At 42.3% G+C, this 21,686-nt stretch overlaps 1 protein-coding gene across 6 annotated transcripts; it reads left to right on the top strand.

The window, feature by feature from the left end:
• The first annotated feature begins 2,637 nt into the window (after positions 1-2,637).
• rbm6 (RNA binding motif protein 6) lies at positions 2,638-19,331 on the top strand. Of its 6 annotated transcripts, none has more exons than XM_062546247.1 (24): positions 2,638-2,686; positions 4,224-4,328; positions 5,003-6,605; positions 6,846-6,935; positions 7,063-7,132; positions 8,349-8,422; positions 11,427-11,501; positions 12,045-12,345; positions 13,060-13,217; positions 13,351-13,451; positions 13,597-13,663; positions 13,903-13,990; positions 14,108-14,166; positions 14,530-14,665; positions 14,990-15,087; positions 15,360-15,432; positions 15,712-15,965; positions 16,354-16,506; positions 16,622-16,690; positions 16,895-17,119; positions 17,831-17,974; positions 18,068-18,177; positions 18,301-18,352; positions 18,734-19,331. In XM_062546247.1, exons 2-24 carry the CDS (start codon positions 4,282-4,284, stop codon positions 18,824-18,826), a joined length of 4,140 nt encoding a protein of 1,379 aa, XP_062402231.1. In that variant the 5' UTR covers positions 2,638-2,686; positions 4,224-4,281; the 3' UTR covers positions 18,827-19,331. The 6 variants fall into 6 exon arrangements, with proteins under 6 accessions (XP_062402231.1, XP_062402232.1, XP_062402233.1 ...); XM_062546248.1 differs by having other exon boundaries at positions 18,086-18,177; XM_062546249.1 differs by having other exon boundaries at positions 17,831-17,905.
• Positions 19,332-21,686: the final 2,355 nt, after the last annotated feature.

A 21,686-nucleotide genomic window follows, 5' to 3' on the forward strand; every position in this document is an offset into this window, starting at 1 on the left:
TAAAATAGTATGTACCATGGAATTTCTTTCAGTGTAGCATAAATCTAGCAAAATAGTCAGACTTTTCCTGCTGCCTTCAGATGATGCTAGACTAGTTGTTTTTGTTCAGATTGTAGGCTTGCCTGTTCAAACGCTACCCGCAGTTTGTCCGTTGCGTGTCGTTCAACTGTAGTAGTTTCTCCTTATTTGCTTCCTGCCAGTGGCAAACTGCACTGAAAACACTGATGCCCTGACTACGTGCTTACACACTACAAAGCGCAATTGAAATCACAGAAAGCGTGGCTGCCTAGGCCAAAACCCATCAATAAAATACTGCATGTGTCCTTTGTTTATATGTTCTGTTGCATTAAATATGTACTGAAGAAAATAGTCAAGATATATTGTAATTCTCTCATGTTGTTTCCAACCAGATTGATTTGATGTACATTTTGACAATGATGTATCTAATTTAACATTTTGCAGATTAATTGTTTTGTCAGTATTATATTATACTACGTGCCAAACAACAAAGCTCTTTTCAGTGTTTTGGCAAAGATTTTTTTTGTTGATGTGCAGTATCAACAAAGCAATACTGTATAATTTCTTGGAAATTCCACCTCATGGTTATTGTCTGTGATGACAGTAAGGTTGTGCAGAGTAATCATGATACAAATAATTATTTACATTACAACAACATTGTAAAGGTTGCAAGCATTCGCATGGATCAGACATAATCCAGAGAATGCGATCTGTACCTGCTGTCAATTATGCACACAAGTTTGAAAGTTTTCATTAACTTGCGTGTAAGTACTGTGAGTGTGTCAGGCAGGATTGGGTAATCTCTTAATTTCCTAATTTTACTGTATCATTTATTCATAATATGTAAGTGAATTAACAAAGCAATGATTCTAATCACTGGTCAGAAGCTCTCATCATACTTTTGGTTTGTGTACGTCTGTAGCTCCAAAACACGTTTTTTGTTTGATGAATCTGTATTTCTTGATTGAAATGGGAAAAAATAAAGTATATGTATTATGTACAATATCACAGTCATTTACTTCCTTCACATGTTTTGTACAAAATATGATCACTATTTTTTAGATAATACATTATCTAAACATGATCTTTTGACATTTTTCATAATTGGTTGTCAGTGTGTGACTTAAAGCACCAATTGATAAAAGGTCCTGCCCTCAACGCAGGTCTAAAAGACATTTGAGCTCAATAGCCAATCAAAAATTCAAGTCTCCCATCCATGCTAGTGAAGCATTTGATTAGCTCGAATAAAGTCTGGGACATCGTGCTCATTGCCCATTCACAGGGTCAGTATGTGTGGAATGTTTTGTTACAGCACACGGTAAATGTACAGCTAGAGGAACATGAAGAGATTCAAGAGAACGTTTAATGTTTTACACAAAAAGCTGATGTTTAACGTACCATCAAGCACTTCACCTTTAAAAGTGTTGAAAATGCAGTGTCCTGAATTGTGCATGCTTCACATGATAACATACAGCAAATAGAGGTGATAAACAGGGTCTCTAACAAGACAAATTTCCCTCTGAAGACAGTCTTCAATTAAGTCTTAATTGTACACCAATTTATTAATTTTAGATTTTCGTACTACATTAATTCCCCCCATTGAAATAAAGTATATTGCGAAATGCCTTCCTCCTGACGCCATCTTCATCTGAACATAGAAGAGTGCTAGTACTCTCATGGGTAAATGGCATTGTATTTTTGTAGTCTGTGCGGTATTAAAGTTGCCTATGAGAAAGATACATCACTCTGTGGTGTGGTATAGTTATCTCAAGCCCCAAGGGCCAAAATAAGTTCAGACTGTTCACCCCACTCCCCTCCGTTAGGCATAGGGGAGTGGGGTGAACAGTCTGAGGTTCAGATGAGCACAGTCTTTGATGATGCCGTTCGCCTTATGCAAGCATTGCTTGCCCTGGATGGCCTTGGTGGAGGGGAGTGAGGAACCAGTGATGCATTGGGCAGTTTTCACCACCCTCTGCAGTCTTGTCCACTCATAAAGCTCCCATATGTCCAAAGTGGTTTGCCACCTCACTAGGCCTATTATGCAGAAATGCCTATTTATTTGATATTTCAAATAGGCCTAAGCCTATTTGATATTTCAAATAAACACAACTAATAGCTTTGTGTAATAAGATCCATGCATCTTGGTGTCAAACTGTTTCAATTTAGGTTAATCTGCTAAGCCTCGACTGTTCCTCTTCAAAGGCAGGGTGGTTAAAGTAATTTCAAGGACTTGTGGATCTTATTTTAAACATTGATTCGGCACAGGGGCCTCGTATGTCAACTGCCAGATGCAGATTTAAATGGACATAATATAGCATGGCCTGTCTAGTGCTGTCTACATGTTTTCAATAATATTATGGGAAAATCAGTGAGGTGCAGTGGTCAAAGAGGAAAAAAAACAATAGGCCTACCCACGGCTGACTGAAGGCAGCATATCTCAACCATTTCATCTTTCGCTTGATTAAAGGAACATAGCTTTGTTTTGTTTTGTTCGTTTCTTTTCTGTCGATATCTTTCTTTGTCGACATTCAGTGAATGGTAGGTCGGTAGTGCACTCCAAACGATAGGTGGCGATCTTATCAAACTCTATGTGACTGAAGGCGGCACAATTCCGGATATCCGCCACTGGCATTTTCCGACCTTTGAAAGTATTTAGGAAACGAGCCCGGTGAGTAATTTATTTGTTTAAAACAGAAATTAAGCTACTGGTATTACTAGATAGTCATTTTTCTACCATCACTGTATGTTACGTTTACGCTGATAAGACTGGGATTTCTAGTAGCGTTGACGTATCGTTTGACAGCGACACCATTCTTTGTTCGTCGCTCTTGCTAACTACCCTCCGCTAACGTTACTTCTATTATGCTATGTCATTAGCATCTTTAGACATACATTTTCTGTTGTCTGTATCATCATTGGTTCGCCGCCGACTTGTATTGTATAAGAGGAGATGCTGACACAAACATATTGCTATTTGTTTACTGTCAATGTATGTAACAGTACGGAGTGATCTATTTTGTCGTTAGCTAGCAGCTAATGTTAATGCTAATTATATGCAATGTCGCTAATGTAACAGCATAGCCATGGTGGTTGTCTGACTCTTACAGACAGTGGATGGTTGGTGAAAATAATCTTTTCACCAACTAATCGATTATTCCAAAATCAATGTAATGAAAACGCTTAATTCGTTAGAGTCGTGTTTCTAATAACAGTTAACACTACCGGTTTTGGTATTGAGATTAATTGTATGCTAGCCTAGGTTAATACGTCAGCCATATCGCTAGCTACGTGTCTGAGGAAGCCCCTTAGTAAAATAAGGTTGCCACTTTTCCTGTGCACTACTTGCGTGTTTGCTGGCGCTGCCAGTCCAGTTAACTTTGCTATGATATAGTAGGTAAGCTTGCTTTAGAAAATATCGGACTCGGTCATTGCTGGCCTAAGCCTATTTGTTTACTATCGTCATCATTACTATTCTGCATAGCCCTACAATTAGCAATATTTCCCCCTTATTGGACTAGTTTTATATTTAGTATGTGGTTTGTCCTGACCTGGGTAAATATGTCTCTTCTGATTTGTTTTTACTACATTTTATGTTTATGCTTTCTTTAATAAATGTCTAATTTCGAATGAAATCCAATTCAGAAAGTGCTCGTATAATTATTGACAGGCTATTTGCATTAATTCCTATAATGCAGAGCTGTGTGTTCCCATTATTCACACTCTTTGTATGATCTGAAATTTGGATTGTATGATACTGAAGTTATATGTAGTTATAGATGGGACTGTTCGATGAATGGTAAAAAACATAATCATGATTAAGTTCACTCAGTCATTTTGGGAAAATGATCCATTTGATTAATTGCACATCCCCAAAGGCTTAGGCTAATTGAAAGCACACTCAAAGATAATCATTTTTGTTTAGGCCTACAGTAATGTAATGTTCATTTTTGGGGTTGAGATGATTACAGAAGACCACCCAGAAAACATATTTAAAAATTAGAGTGCAGAATTTCAAAACCCATTTTCAGATTTACTATTAACTAGCCTAGTAGTAAGACTCTCAGCCTTTGACTGTATTGTACCCTCACTGGTCCCATACACCTTGGATTGATAATATGCTAACTTTGCTGGAGAAGAAAGCAGTGTATTTTCTTTGTCGGTAGTGTTAAAGAAATGTACTTATGTCATGCATATCTTTGACCTAGGTGTTAGTCTTGGAGTCTAGTGACGGTTGCCTGAGCTCACAGCCTGAGTGAAACCGGCATGTGGAATGGTCCGAGATCAGCTCCTCGGGGAGGCCCGCCTTTTGGGTAAGAAGAATGACAGAAACGTGTTGATATTGCATAATAATGTACTTGTTAAGCATATTTTAAGCTTTTGTGTATTTTGTATTTTTTGGACATTTGTATGGCGTGATGCTTCATGAGCTAACACACAGCGCGGACCACATATTGCACACACCCCATAGTAAACACCTTGAAATCATTGCAAACTCCCAGCAGCATTAATTAAATGTTGATTATAGGTACACTACACATATAAACATAACTCAATTATTGAAATGGTTGAGTTTACAGTGACATTCTCATTAGCATTTGCTAACGAACAAAAGGTCATAATCTGTGTTGAGAATAAGTAATGGGTCAGTTGTTATCCTCTGAACTTGTTTAAGAACAGACTGCACATATATCGACTGAAGGAGCTGGTATTCCTTCATGCCAGTGTTTAACAGACGAGCAGGCTTAGTTTTTAGTTGCACAGTGAGGTTGCCATGCCATGCTGACATCCTGACTAAGCTGTCACTGTGGTGTTATGCTGACATCCCATATCAGACTAAGCTGTCACTGTGGTGTTTCTGCTTTATGATTCAATGTACAGAGACATTTTTACATTTACTGTATTACAGAATGCTCTGAAGGGCATTGGTCTTAGGGATGTAGAATGGTTATGTACATTTGTGAAAGTTGTCATTCTGTTATTGCAGTGGAAATCCCAGGGGTGACATGTTTGAGGGCAGAGATGGACCTATGCCTGATTTTAGGGGCCGAGATGGGATGAATATGGGCCCCAGGCCTCAGGATCGCCCTCCAATGGACATGCGGCGTTTTGATGGTCCTCCAGATTTAAGGGGTCAAGATATGGACCCCCGCAATATGGATTTGCGTGGACGAGATGGGCCACGGGACTTCTTCAGACAAGGACAAGAAGAAACCGACTTGACCCTTAGGAGAAGATATGAGATCGAAATTAGGAGCAAATTACAAAATGCTGGAAGTTTCCCTGGTGGTCCAGGCGGTGGTCCAGGCGGTCCAGGCCGAATGGATGGACGAGACATGCCAGGAGGAAACATGAACGATGGCCGATTTATGGACATGAGGGACCGAGACCGGATGGGAATGGACATGCCTGGATTCAATCCCATGGACCAGAGGAGGAGGCATCCAGGTGATCAAATGGGTAGAAATGATGGTTTCAGAGACATGCGTGACAGGGACAGACCTCGGATGGGCATGGATGACATTGACGGTTTCAGAATGGACATGTCTCAACCTGATCGAGGAAAGATGGACTTTGATCGAAGAGGTGGAATGCCTCCAATGAACAACAGAGGGAGGTTTGAGTCTGACATGGACATGAGAAACCGTGTGGGACCCTCAGGTGAGTTTAGAGACAGGGACAGATCTCCTCTCCGGTTTGGAGATAAGGACAGAATGCCAGTGGAAGGAAGAGGAAGGCCTGATGGGCCCCCTGATCCAAACAGACCATCACTGCGACCCGGAGACACCCTCAGAGACAGAGAATTCCCGGAACCGTTAGACAGCTCCGTTGGCTTCAAGGCCAGGGAGAACGAGTCTTCGTCAGAAGAGTGGCGAAGCAACAACAACAGCAATGCAAATGCAAAAGACAAGGATTCGTTCCCAGGCTTGATGAATCGGGGGCTGCCTGCATTTTCAAGAGACGCACCGTCAGAAAGATTTTTCCCTGGTCGAGGTAGAGATGGAAGAGGAGAGCCATTTAATATGGATAGAGATAGGCGATCTGGAGAGTTTCCAGAAAAAGATGAGCCATTCCTAGGTTTACCTCGATCGGAGAGAGATGCCAAAGTTCCTGAGAATTTCCCTGGAAGAGATCCACTCAAGAGTGGGCATGAGCAGACCTTCCCTCCTGTGAATGCTGCATTGATCGGCCCAAATAGGGATAAGGATGGTAAGCCCTGGTCAAGGGAGTTAGATGCTCAGTTAGATCGAAGTGCACCAAATCTTGGTAGGCCTCCATATGCTCAAGACAAGGGCCTAATGCCGGTGCCAAATGTCGAGAATCGTTTTCCAAATGATCGCACACCCTTTAAGGGATCAAAAGATACTCCTCAGCCATCCTCAGGTAGAGGGATTTTGGGCGCTTGTCCAGAAGGAATGCAAAGAAATAGTGGGGCAGACCGCAGAGACCAGGACTACAGAGACATTGACTACAGAACTGCTCCTGGGCGAGCATATGACTACAACCTTTCAGATCTTCCTGGAACTGAAAAGGACAGAAAAGAACCCAGGCTGCCTCCACCTCAGAGATCCAGTAATGCAGGCTCCCAGGTTAGTGCATTTCTATTTGCTTAAAATTAATTTATTGTTTTTTTTCATAATAACTTCCTTATAACTTATTTTATATTCCCTGAAGTTTATTTGCCTACTGCTAAACTATTGCTAATAGTATACACTCATTGCCCATATGGTCGATCAGATTTGACTTCTAGAGCACTACAAAACCCCTGAAAAAGCCAATTCTCATTCTATGTACACAATACTGACTGTTCTATGAATTTGTGAACGAAGGATCAAGATTACAGGAGTGCATCTGTAGAGGATAAGGTTTCCAACACCATCTCCATTTCTGGGATTCCCAAGACTGCTACAATGGAGCAGGTGGGCACCACTCTGTCATTAGATATTCAGTAATATGCAGTGATTCAAATATGTGTGCTATGTACAACACTGCATTTAGTCTCCGTCGACTGAAACCATGTTAAAAGGGGCCTATTGTCTTCTGCAGATTCTTGGTGCTTTTGCTGTCCGTGATGGTGTTCCGATGCAAGGCATGAAGATCAAGAATGTTGTCCCAGGTGAGGCCTCATATTCCATGTAGACGGCTATCTCGCAAAAGTCTCTCGCTCTTTACGATTTTTCGAAACATACGATACCACAAGCGATTTGTGATTGCTTACAGTGCCTTCGATTCTAGAGCTTACCATCAGTGCTTCCAGATGCTTGGGAGAGGTTTCCTTCTTGAGTAGCCATAGGCATGTTCCCTCACGCTTTCTTATATGGCAACAGAGGGACATGTTTTTTTCTAAGCATCTCTCTTGTTTATTAACATCTGCCCAGGTTGATTTGATAAGCAGTGATCCAACATTATCTGGGGGTAATTTCATCATGTGCTTCTCAATCCATGGCTTTCTATGCTGCCATGTCCATTACGATACGGGGTTTTCTTAAGGCCCAGAGTCTACCTGTGGTTTTTTTCCTTTCATTCTTCATAGACCGATGTGATGACAAGCTGGTAATGGGTTCTAGAGCACAAATCCAAGATTTTCAGGGGTGTCCTCAAGAAAATATGCTCCATATCAGGGTGAAAACAGTGAATCATGCTCATTTCTAATAATGAGACCTTAGTCAAGGATGTTTTTTTATTTTTCTATTACAGTCCAGTCTCTTGCCAATGCCATTTTGAACTCCTGTTTAGCTACAGAAGTGACTCATTACGGATTCCAACTATTCTTGAATTGTTAGCTGTCAGTTGGATACTGTGAATATCATTATACACTCAAGTAGTCATTTTCAAGTCATCAATGTGAGCGGAATCATGTTAAATTCGCTGTCATTTTGTAACTGTTCCCCAGGTATGGTTTGTGAGACACAAAAACAACCTTGGTATCAACTTACTGTATTTTATTTTATTTTATTTTATTTTATTTTATTTTACCTCTATTTATAAATACTGGAACATTTCATTTACAGATTCTTATTGGGTATTAATTCATGATTATCCAACACGTTTGATATACGATTTTTACAGCACCAACTAAATAAAAATTGTATCTTTTGGATGCCATAGTTCATGCAGTGATTTGGTGAAATACTAGTCCATTTCATTGTCCCACGAAGACGATAACTGATTTTAAACTGGTTATTTGCCTGTCAAGACGGAGCATTTGCGCATTTTCTGCCTACTCGCATTCGCATTTCCTCTCGATGCTGTAATGCACTGTTTTCTATTAATTTCCCATGTGACTGGAGCGTACTAACAGAAATCATCTGTATTTCAAATGCTGTCCCCAGGTTACAGCTTCGATATGGCCTATGTGGAGTTTTTAAACCTGGAGGATGCTGTCCACTTCATGGAGTCCAACCAGGTGGCCCATCCTCACATCTCTACAACTGCTGTCCACGAGCAGGAAGACGCCTGGGGTGGGGGGTGGGATGTTCGGGTGGTACAAGAAAAGTGGGTGGGTTTGTGTGTGGATTAGAATGTGGGTGGAGGTTGAGAGTGGGGGGAAATTGGAGGTAGAATTGTAAAAAAAAAAAAAAAAACCCATACTCAGGCCTCTTTGAGAACATCCATGTTACACATTTTGTCGTCATCTACAGAAATGAAAGGAATTGCGCTCTTCCACTTGCATGCTCTAGCCGTGCCGTTCTACGTTGTGTAAAGCTCTTGTTCGGGTCTCGTTTACGCTCGTTTTCTGCCTAAGCAATTCCGAATTAATCTGCTAGCACTATACTGTAATGTTTTAGGTTCCACTTATCAGCAGGGTTGAATTATTGTCCGAGCCAGCTCTTTTGTTGCTTCCATACCCTCACCGGTTTGGCAGTGAGAAGGATGTATGTGTAGTGGAATTACATTCTAAACACAGAAAAGGCTAGTTGAGGTTAATACGAAGTAATGGCATGTTCTTCTACTTTGGGAAGCTGAGTTAGCCTTAAGCAAGGGTAGTCCGTCATGCTGCAAGATGATCGCATCAACCCCTTCCATGATGACAATAATTCAACCCCAATGACCCTGTGCTATTGCAACGCTTCTTGCAATTTTTCTCCCATTAGCATCCAATGGCATTGTTCTAGTTGAGAACAAAGCTGAAACTGTTTGATGCTGGTCATTGTTCTAGGTCAGCATTGTTGACTAAGTCTTCTAAGATTAACGTTGAGGGAACAGTGATAATATGAATGACTTTAAAATAGGGCACATCAACCCAACTTTGGCCATTCTAGTCCAGTAGAAAAATGTATCGATGAATTTGTGTCCTAGTCACCAAATGGATGAACTTCCTTGCTAATTTATTATTCCCTTTTTTGTACAATCAAAACCTTAGTCGGTAGAGATGGGAGATCAGTACGCTTTTCATTATTTAATTCTCCCAACGTCCCCTTCCCTACGTTTTAAGTCACTAAATACTTCTTTCTGTCATCCTTTTGTATTTACAATCTGCTGTGTGTTCGGATGTAGTACAATGCGCACATAACAGGATGAGACTGTTGAGAAGAGTTCAGGTTATTAACAGTTGTGATAATTGTCAATAATACGGTTGGTAATCAAGGGCAGAAGAGTCAACTTCTAGTAACTGAGAGAGTGTGTTGTGGCAACAATAGTTGCCAGCACTGCACCACTGGCTCTGTTTATTTTTTATTTCTTTTTTATTTCTCCCATTGCGTTTCTATGTTTCTGACAATGTGCAACACATGATGCAACTGCTTGGATCTCGCTTATCTCTTTGGTGGCTTATTATTGCCTTTTGCTGATTGTTGGAGTTGACAGGGGCCATAGAGACATCTCTGTCTTTGGCCTCAGTAATCTTCAGTCTTTTGAAGATCCTTCTTCCAGCCCAGCTGGCCTCTCTTTTTTTTTTTTTTCAATGGATTGCGAAATTCAATGCTTCCTTTTTCTCAGAGGGACTTCCGAGCCTGGCCTAAAATTTCCCTTCCTTACTTTAGTCAGGAGGTCCTTTTCTTCAAGACCTCCAGACTTACTTTGTTCCCAGATGTCAAACTGAGTATTCAGAGGAACTAAACACCATGAATAGCAGATGGGCTCTTTCCTGTTTGCTGGTCCATCCATTTATTCATTCATTCATTCAGCTTTGAGCTTCCAACTGGTCCAGACCTCTTAGAGCAGTTCAGTGTGACATTGCCTTCCTCATCTTCGGCTGGGCAATGCATTTTTCAGAGCTTTGAGATGAATTAAGCAGACATTTTGAAGAATTGTGTAATGGGCTCAAGGTTAGATATGAAAGTATGATTACTGGGTCTCCCGTTTGAGAGAAAATGGAAATCATAGCAGGTCATGAGGTTCTTTTTAAATGCCTTAACTGCCTCTGCAAAATGGTGGTGTTAGCAGTACAATATACTGTACTGTCTTCGCTTTCATCACAGTTTTGTCTTTGGAAATATGACTGTGGATTTAATTTGGTATTTGTTAGTATGATTTTCAATCGTTCATAGTCCTGAAAGAGGGTGTTTGAGTTGAAATGGCACGATGGTGCCTACATTTTGTGATCTGTTAGGAGTGTTACGTCACACATGGTGATAGCTGCTCGATGGACATCAGGTTTTGGAAGAATAGGCTGTTGAAGCCTCATGGTACTCCAATTAGACGTTTTTGGTAGATGGCAGATGTGCTGCTTGAGTTGACCTTAACTCTCAATGCCCCACACATTACAGTTGCTTGCACAGATGGCTGTTCTGTGATTGTGCTACCACTATATTACATAATTTGAGATTAGGGCTTTCTCATTCTGTGAAATCAGATTTGTATTAATGATCATGTAATCCTTATTAAATTGGTATTGGATCTAGTCCCCAAAATCAGTCTACGTTGCACAGTATTGTACATGTACTGTATTTTAGTTGAAGAGCTGTAGTGTTAAGTTTGGGTGCACTTGTTGAAGTGTATGGCCACACATTTTTAGTCCTGATTCCATAGTAGTCATATTGAGTTGTTAGAACTGACTTCATATTTTCAAAACACCCATAGGGATGTACAAGAACCAGCAGACGCATACAGTGTATGGAAAAGGTGTTCAACTGCTCTTTCAGTGGACCCTTAGAAAAACATTGAAAAACACAGCGTTAGCATGCTAGCTAGTTACAAGTGTTGTTTTAGGGACTTGAACTAGGGATTGAATCATTAAAAGAACAAGGCTACACAGCTTAAATGTTTGTCTCGAAATCCTGCTCGACAAATTTGCCGATGAGGCCTGACAAACGTTGATAAGTCAGCTGGTGTAAGTGTGCCTCTGCCACTCAACCCTTAAAAAGGGTTAAACCTGACCAGAGTGCGCCCTGGGAATTATAGTGACATGTGGGGCTGGAAAAGTGTATATATATGCTACAGACATATTGACTCTCCTGTGTGCTTTTCAGGGCTCGTTGAGGGTTGGCAATACGACGGCTCTGATGAAATACGTTCAGCCTGACCGAAACGCCAAAGACACTAAGGTAAGTGAATTGTTCAAATAAAGTCTTCTTAAGGTCCTCTATTTTCCCACAGAGCTTCTCTAGCTCAAGCTCTTGGCATGCTGCCATGACCTCCAATTGATATATTACTAATGGTCTGGTCTCATTTTACTGAGCTTGTTCAATGCTCTTGGGGCCCCACTTCTCAAATGTCCATGTAGCGCTTTTGGACAGTTACAACTTACTCAAACTGAATACAAACCACTGCTGTTTCAATACAGTATGCCAAGCCACTTTAACTGTCTTAAGTGCCACATGGCTGTTTTAGAGTCTGACCAGAGACGTTTACATATAGATCAGTGAAAATGTATGTGTCAGGGCTCCAATCAAATGGATCAGTGGATCAATCAAATGGATCAATCAGTCTTATCTGTCTTAACAAATGAAATGACACAAACCGATTATGTGATTACCAAATAGTTGTGGGTTAATTATCTAGTAGTAGAAGTAAACTAATCGATTAATTGTTGCAGCGTTAATGTGCTGATTCTGAGGACTTTTTCTCCATTATGTCTTTCCCCAAAGCCACAGGAGCCACCTCGAAAGCCGGCCCAGGTTCCGGAGGAGCCCACCCCAGCCCGCCCGTCCCCTCAATCCAAGGCCCCCCCCAAACCGGACGAGCCGCGGTCCAAGCCTGCTGCTGACCCTGCCGCGAAGACGACGTGGCAGCGCAACTCTGACCTCACGCCGGAGGCGTGGCAGCAGCAGGTGGACCAGCAGCTCCAGCAGCAGGAGGCGGAGATGAAGGCCGAAGCTTGGGCCAACTCACGCAACTCCTCACGGCACGCACCTCGCGATCTGGATCCTGTCTTCAAGGAGAGCAAGAGTGAGTCATGGCACCCAATGTATCCACCTTATTCCTTAACCCGGAAATATGTGTCGTTACGATGGTTACAATACTGTTTTCAACTTCCGTTCATTCTGTAACATGTGCGTTCTCGGTAGCTAACTAGAATATGCTTCAACTTAGATTTCTTTCGAAATGTTGACAATTCTGCCCTCAGCATGGATATACTACATCATACACAACCGATATAAAATAGAAAAGTTTACTTTTATATGCGTTATGATATGTTAAGCACTGTTAACCGTCACGTTAGAATAGATACAACGCAGCTTCGCCGGAAATCGATGACTGTTTTCGGTGTCATGGCGACCCCCATTGTTGGCTGCGGAATATCGTGGATAACATAAAATCAAACGTTGTATTGGCCATTGTAGGCTTTTATGTTGTTTTGAACATTCATTTTGAGCACAGCAATATAAAGATATGAACCCGAAGAAGCAATGGCGAAACGCGTTATATAAAATGAGAAATCAGCAAATTCGACCAGTGCGGTGATTTTTGGATTTTTATTAACGACTGCACATCACAAGCACCTGACATCTAGAAGGCTGTGCATAGGAACTATATCCTTTGTAATACAAATATAGTTGTCCAACACCAGGATGCCTGCTATGGAAAACCGAGGTGGGTTGCCCACTATGCCAGGAGTTGGTGGTTGCATGACAATGATCCACCAATCTGTTTGCTTTTCAGCCATGATCATTAAAAATCTGAAGAACACCACCACAGTGGAGATGATTCTGAAGGCGCTGGATCCCTACGCCTACCTGGACGAGAGGAACGTCCGCTTGGTCCGTAGCAAACCGAACGGATGCAAATGCTTCTGCTTTGTAGACATGGACTCTCATGAGGTACAGCATTGTTTGCATCACACTCCTTCAGTGTCATTTCTCATTGATTTCTCAAGTCCTTCCCTCATTGAAATCGTGCTACTGCTCCTTCTGGGAATTGAGAAAAATCAACTTCTGTACTCTGTTTTTGCAGCAAGTCACTCGTCTTGTGGACATGCTGACCAGGGCACGACCCGTGATGGTGGACGGTGTTCGAATATATGCAGAGGTTGCCAAACCGCTCAAGAACCAGAAGTAAGCTTTGCCCCAACTGTGCCACTTTAACATACAGTATCTTCTATGTTATAAGCCCCTCAAGATCCTATGTACACTCTCAAGTCAATCAGATGCTGTTGGAATTGTCTTCCCCTTATCCTTTGCTATACCTTTACTCTTACAGCAGCTACAAGAGGGAATATGATAAGTCTGGCTCCTCTATCCTGGGCTATCCTCCGGAAGTGTTGGAGGTAATGCAGTACTCTTTTAACCCTGAACACTCAACACAAGACGTTACTCCTCTGCAAATACACACCACTGACATATTAAATCACTGTCAAGTGTTCACACAAGCATGTGGCATGTAGGTGTTGCTTTCATAGGCTACTCTGTCATGTGTTGGCCTGTTGGATATCAATGTCATCGACTATTACAGGCCTGTTGAGGCTGTTAACCTGTTAACGTGTTGTTTTCACGTCCTCCTTTGCAGCAACATCAGCAGATGCAGCAACAGCAGCAGTACTATCAGTCCCAGCCCCTCCGTGGCCCTATGGGTGGTGGACTTCCTGGACTCCAAGGTACGGCACACATCCCTGTTATAGCAGTGGCACCACATCATCCCACACGACTCTCTGAAGACGATGATGTTGCCCTTTTTTTGAATATGTGTGTGTCTGTGTGTGTGTGGTCTACAGGTGACATGACCATGCCAGGCAGAGACACCGCAAAGACAGCTGCCACTGCCATCGTGCAGGTGAGTGACAGCCGTATGATTCTAAATTGTGATCACTCACTTCATCAGTGACCTCATAGGAACAATCTACAGCAGTCTGGCAGTCGGGCTACACCAGGTTGTGGAGCGTGATGGTACTTAATTTAGAGGACTTGTCGAATTCTTCCGAATATACGCAGCACTCACGTCGGGTCAAGCCAGTTCCATTAGTTATCTTATAAACGAATTGTCACAGATGACACTCCGCAAACAGAACGCTTCAGTTTCGTGGCAGGTGTAGTCTGCCTGTCCGTAATATTATATACCCTCTTTGCATTGGTGGCGTGATCTGTCCCATGTCGGGGCTGCCTGGAGCTGACTGTGATCCGATCTGCTTCTCCGCAGCATGCTGTGGGTTATCCAGACGCCTCTGGAGTGGAGCTCCCCTACCAGGCCCCAAACCCGGCCGCCGTCGCCGCCGCAGCAGCTGGGACCGTGGCACAGACGAGCGCCTCTCAGCACGCCGAACCTTACGGCTTCGGTGAGAAGACCGATAGCCATCTCTTTACTCGTGACCTCATCACGGAGTGCTTCTTGATTTTCACAGAAATCCGTCTCAAAAACCATCAGTTTTACGACATAGTTACAACATGATTATGTAGTCTAGACATGTTTTTATGATGAAATAACGTGACTAGCTAAATGGAATGCAAAACATCTTACTATCTTAAACATAGCAACGTGAAATGCATGAAACAATGAAATGAAGGATGGTGTCCGGTGTTGTTTTTTTATTATTTATTTTTTTTAAAAACATGAGTCATGGGTAAAATCTTTAATCTAAAATAAACATTGCTGCATTCAGGCGCCGAAACTCCCGATCTTTCTGCCTACCTATATGACGCCACGTCTGGCTTCTACTACGATCCCCAGACCACACTGTACTATGACCCCACCTCCAGAGTAAGACTTCATTGCAATATATGGCAGTCTCTTGGCTGAATACTGATAACCCCTTTGAATTGGCCATGTCTACCATTTGTGTGTGTGTGTGTGTGTGTGCGCGCATGCGCATGTTTGTGAAGGAGAGCTTGAGTGTTAACATAAATGAAGCACTTCAGTATTAGTCGTTACACTGCTATACTTAAATACATCAGCTATTTTGAAACCACTGTAGATGTGTGTACTCTACATAGATGTAAGTAATCATTTCACCTCTGGTTCTGCACTTGCAGTATTTCTACAATGCCGAGACACAGCAGTACCTCTATTGGGACAGCGCCTCAAAGACCTACATCCCAGTGGCAGGTGAGAGAAAGTGGAATAGAGCATTAGGCCCAATATATTCCAATGTGTGGTTTAATGTCTGCCTTTCTCACTAGTGGGTTGTTGTTGTATCTTTTGCTGTTGGATACTTAAACCCTGGATAATTCTGTTACATAAATCAGAGACACACATTCTGGAGTACATTGTTCTTCCAGCGCGTGCCTCTGTATACAGTCGCATTAAACTCTGCATCTTGATTGTACTTCTACGTGACTGGATCTCGGGTCTCACTTTAGCATGCAATATTTTTTACCAACACAGGCTCCACTATGGACGGCCAGGCCATCAACCCCGTGCCTGCCCTCCCCGGGGACATATCGGTCCCCTCGGCCTCCACCATCGCTCCTGCCCCTGCCCCTGCCCCTCTTGCCGCTGCCGCCCCTCTTGCCGCCGTTGCTCTGCCCTCCGCAGACGACGCCGCCCAGAGGGCCCTGGAGGACGGCGATGGCGCCGGACGCTCCGACAAGAAGGAGAAGGAGAAAGAGGAGAAGCCCAGAAGCCTGGCTGCCTTTAAGGTGAGCCCCCAACGCACAGGGCCTTTAATGGAGTTCCAGCCTGAAGCTACGCAGTTTATGATTCACTTATGTTTATGGCATCATGAGTCTCTTACTGAGGTTTTATTTTGTGTCTGCCCTCAAGCTGGTCATTTATTTAAGTAGGCTGACCAGACCATTTAAAAAAGCATTTCTAGCTTGAGTTGAGGTCTGTAAATCGTTACCTCAGGCTGGCTTTGGGGTTGTGACCCTCATTTGCAATCTAAAGCAGGTGGTATCCCCTGGAAGCACAAATACTGAGGGGAAAAGTGTAGTCAGTTGCCCCGTTTTATTTGAATGAAGCTGTCTGTTGTACATAGATTAGCATAAATGAACATTTCCACAATGGCATGCATACCCTGTGTTCTAGATTATGAAAGACATGGAACGCTGGGCAAAGATCCAGAACCGGCAGAAGGACAGCGTCCGTTCCCCCTCTCCTGTTCTGAAGATGCCTGGCGGTGGCGATGACCAGAGGTCCTCTAAAGCGGCTGATGCAGCGTTTGCCATCTTTGAAAGAAAGGTGTGGTGCTATTTTGCGTTTGTCACTGTTCCTGCAGTAGGAACATTTGTATTGTGATTTGAGGGTTGCCAGCTGGTGCTACTTTCAGTGAATACTCGTACTCCATTACTTGCAGGTCTCTGGTGGAGACGATCTCTTCAAGAAGCCTCTAGCACCACCCAAGAAAGAGGACAAAGCATCCAAGGTGGGACTCTCTCTTTAGTAGCCATTTTCCTGACCTCTCTAAGTAGGTCATCAACAGTGTGTATAACCTAAGAGTGTGTTTTGAAGCTCTAAGTTTCATCAACATGTCACAGGTTTTTAATACTTGCACATGTTGATTGTGCATTAGTGTGTTCGTAGTGATATACTCTGACACATGGCTGGATTGGTTGTTTCATGTGTGCAGCGTGCAATGGGCTCGCTGGGCCTGCTCGCATCCGACTACGCGGCAGGAAGTGACGACGAGGAGGAGGAGAGGCACGTGGAGATGTCGGCGCCCTCCAAGAGCCAGCCAGACGACAAGGAGGACAAGCTGACCGACTGGAAGAAGATGGCCTGCCTGCTGTGCAGGAGGCAGTTCCCCACCAAGGACGCCCTGATCCGCCACCAGCAGCTGTCCGACCTCCACAAGGTACTCCTACTCCCACTGAACTCCGAAGAATGCGTTCTTGTTTTGAGACTCCTCACATCCATTTGTCTGATTCGTCTCCCTCCAGTCATCTGGCCACGGAAGAGCTCTTCAGTTCAATTACAGTATTCAAGTCAAGTCAAGTCAATTTTATCATCCCACAGGGGGAAATTTAGTTGTAGCCAGGTGTTAAAACATAACAAATGACACAACATACAAGCTAATAAATAACAATGAAGACAAGATTACAACACAGATACAGTAATTTCCCGCATATAAGCCGCAGGACAGTGTTTTATGCAAGTTAAAAGAAACAAAAGTATATTAACACCATATTAATTTCCCCCTTGTATTAACCTCATAGCAGAAGAAATTTTGCCAAATCAATGTATAAGCCACTTCTTATAGTCGAGAATTTACGCTAGACATGGACCAGTACATAAAATAAAACACAGTGCAAGATCACTCCATGGAGAGGCCAAGATAAGCTATAGTCCAGAAGTACAGTGTGAAAAAGGAGCATAAAGTGCAAGTATTAGTATTGTTATATTATTAATTATAACAAGCATGAAACCAAATGAGTAAAGTAACACATTAAAATAACTTGTTTTACTATTTCATAAAGATCTTTTTTTCCTTTCAAAGGTCTTTGTTGTGTATAAATGATATACAACCCCCCCTCAGATAATTTCTGAAACGTTTTTCTCCGTTTAGCAAAACATGGAGATCCACTTGAAGATCAAGAAGTCCAAAAAAGAGCTTGAGGCTTTAGAGAATCAGGAGAAAGAGGTGAGAGACTTGTCTCTAAACTCAAATGCCTTGGTCTCACGAACGGAACCTCCAGCCAGCTGCTCTAAGGTGATTATAGGGGAAGCTCAGAAAAAAGGGGAAGAATCCTAGATAAATAGATAATCCGGGGATACTTAACTCTCGTGTGCTCATGTTCTGTAGTCTGATTATGTCCCACAGTTGAATACCAGAGGGCCGGGCATTTCACCAGAGATGAAGAGGAGGAAGTACCAGCAGCATCAGCACCAGAATTCGTGGGGCGGTGGATCCAGGTTCGACTCTACACTCCTCTACTACTATTAAAAAATATTAAAACTCCCCTCTCTCTTCAGAAAATACTGTTTCTTCTAGCCGACAAGTTGAGTGACCCCTATTTCCTCTCTTCCCCAATTCAGAGACTCGCATAAAGGCAGTGAGCGGCCTGGCCTGGGATCCGAACCAGTCGAGGTGAGTTGAGCTGTTAATCTCAGATTATATTCCCACTATTCCCCCAATTACATTAGGATTGTACATTACGGTGATGATACTGTACATGGGGCAACTTTTTTGAACAATGTCGCTGGGCAACCCACACAACCGGTTCCGTGATGTTCTGATTTGATGATCATGACGATTTGGCTACTGACCAATAAAGCTCTCCAGGAAAAGATGGTTTCCCATATCAATTGGACTGTGCCAGAGTCACAATACTCAGGAACATGGCTCAAAGAGTTGCCTCGCGTTTCATCAGCATTAGTGATGTCTGCATTAAGTTGACTGGGAAATAAAAAAAAAAAAGGCTTTTGATTGGTGGACTCAAATCTTTGCTAATGCTTTGAACTCCCACAGAGGAAGAAGAAGGACCCTGTGCCATGGGACCATGCCACATACAAGCAGGCCGTACGAAAGGCCATGTTTGCCCGCTTCAAGGAGCTGGACTGACCACTGGCTGTGGCTGAGCGCTTGAATGGGTCAGGCTGAAACAGAATTGTATGTGTGGGTGCACATACACAAAAAGATCTCTCCTTTTTTTTTCATCCAGTATACTGTTTACCCTGAAGCTTGACTGCTCCCAGACACAGCTCTATGTTGGATTGTGTATGGCAAAGACTGTGTGTGTGTGTGTGTGTGTATGTGTCTGTGTGTGTGAGCGAGCGAGAGAGAGAGAGAGAGAGAGCTGTTGAATCCACCACCATTGAATCAAGCCTCCTTGTCAGTTGGTTGAGTTCCATATGAGAGATGATTTTTTTTTTTTTTTTTTTTTAATCATCATGTTTGTTTTACTTAATTTGAACTTTGTACTATATGTTCCTTAAGTTTCTCTTTTTAATGTAATGGTAAATGTGACATAAATGAGTGTTTAATGAGGTCAGCAAGTTAACTGGCTTGCTTCTCATGTGAAACACTGAATTGTACAGAGCCAATAAATGTTGTCAAGATATACTGACCTGTTTGTGGGTGTCCAATCAGTTGCCTTAATCCTACTTAATCATTCTGCATTGCGCTATAAACGTATGGGTTTTTGAGGGTGCATATAAATTGTGCAAAATACCTTACCCCTTACCTCATCTACAGTACCTCATTTTATGTTGGTTTTAGATATTTATTGAAAGCATAATGTATCTATTTAATTAGAATTAATTTCTTATAATGACAATTCTATTTATTCCCAGGCAAGTAGTTGTTGAGGATTATTTATGCTTTTTACATTTTTGCTTTGATGCAGACCACCTTCTCTCTCCATGCAGGGGGCAGTGTAGCACTGTGGTGACTCCATAGGGAGTGTCAGCTCAGCTGAACGCTGCAGCTCCAAGTGAAGGCTGTGAACTGGATTGTATTAACGCCAATAAAACCTTTTCATGGACTCATGCTAAGAAGAGTCCTGCTAGTGTTAACCCATATTGGCTTTTTGTGCGTATCCAGGTTTCTTGCTGTAGCCTATGCCATGCTGGATCAACATTCTATACCAGTAGTGGAGTACCAGTGCTGGTTGAGACCCAGTTTTCCTATGAAATCTGGAATAGATGATGAACGTATCATTTATCCTGCAACACGAGGCGATGGCTAAGGAGTAGCATATTTTCTGCACAGACTGAATACACAAATTACCTCATTTTGGTTGAACGTGGTGTTTTTGACCGTCATTTCTCACCTTCATTGTTCAACTGGTGCAGCACTCCAAAGAATGTCTGGACACCCATCGGACAAAGGCCGGCCATGTAGTTGTTAGATGATACAGCACAGCAGAGGGGCTTTTCTAAACATATCATTGAGGAAATGTCTGTTTCTTACCAAAAGGCAAAGCCAAACCTCCAGTCATTCAGCAGCCATGGATTTGCTCTGCCCTGTGGCAATTTTATTATTTTAATAACAAAGATAAGAGTCTTAATTCTAGGTCTCTGTTTTTTTTACTTCGGTTTTCTTGGCTTCATGGCATTCTGTTTAATTGAGACCATTTTCTACTGGTTTCAGGTCCAGAATTGCAGCTCTATCAATTGCGATTAGCAATGTTCTTTCCAGCTCTAAATAAATATTTTTACATTTTCATTAGCTCTTCCATTCACTCATTATATTACGTACTGAAGTGTGCCACATCTTGTAAAATCTGAAACTAAATTCCCCAATGTTTTTTTTTTTTTTTTTTGGCTGTCTTTGGCATTTGTATTGAAATTGTTAACCACCCCTTATGGCCAGCCATAGACCACACAAAGGCTGCCCCACAACTCTTATTCAAGCAGAGTAAAGCACTTGAAACAGTCATGTTCTGACCACATGGGCAGATATTTCCCTCAAATTGGGAGTTTTGTGTTTGTAGCAAGTTCATCTTCATATTCACCTGTGGTTGTAAACACCTGTCTTTCTGCCCAGATTGTTTACATACTGCACTTAACTGCTCTTCAAACAATTAATTAATTGTAAAATTGGAACAACAGCAGCAAACCATCACAATATACTCCCCATAGTACCACCTGTGATGAAATGTTCTTTATTCGGTTTATTTCACAAAAGATACTGTATATGGTCCACCTCCTTAGTTGTCAATATTTCAGTCAATATTGTTGATTGTTTTGAGGAAGTAAGGAAATAACCATGTCATCAGTTGAAAAAAGCAGGATGGAAAATAAATAACTGTGGTGTTCATACATGAAAAATACACAAACAAGCTTGTACTTATTACTTACTCCCTTATGTATTCTGACATGGTCCTAAGAACCAGCTCCAATCTAGGTATCCCAATCTAGCTAACACGGTCATCAATGCTGTGATACCTAGGCTCTATGGCTTCCTGGTGCAGAGATGCCCATTTTATAAATGAGCATAATTTCAGTCCAAAAAAATATCCCTATGGTCAAAGTTGCTAGCAAGTCTGAGGGCTTCCTCATTGATGTTTCAATAGACAGAAGGGATGCCATGTTAAATGTGCTATGTGAAAGGGATTTATGCTCTTCTCTCATGACCTGATTCTGTAGTCTACAATGACCATTGCCCTGCCCATCGCGCTAAAGCCATCATGTCATCAGATACACAGTGTACCTGATAAATTGCGATACAAAACACGGGATTACATCAGTGATACAGGATAGTGCAATGTCTGTACATTCTTGAATAGAGCACTCTTTCCATATCTCCAGACATGTGGCATCTGGCTCATGGCCCTTCCCAGACTCCCAGAGCTGTGGGTCATGCAACTGACCGGAAAGTCAACAGCGACCGTACCAGATAAAAGATCTGAGAGCTCCATGGTCAAAGACTGCTTTCAACTATACAGTTTGCCATTGCATAGATGTTATTGAAGCTTTAA

The sequence above is a fragment of the Sardina pilchardus genome, chromosome 9, assembly GCF_963854185.1.
Source record: "Sardina pilchardus chromosome 9, fSarPil1.1, whole genome shotgun sequence".
Classification (NCBI taxonomy): Eukaryota; Metazoa; Chordata; class Actinopteri; order Clupeiformes; family Clupeidae; genus Sardina; species Sardina pilchardus.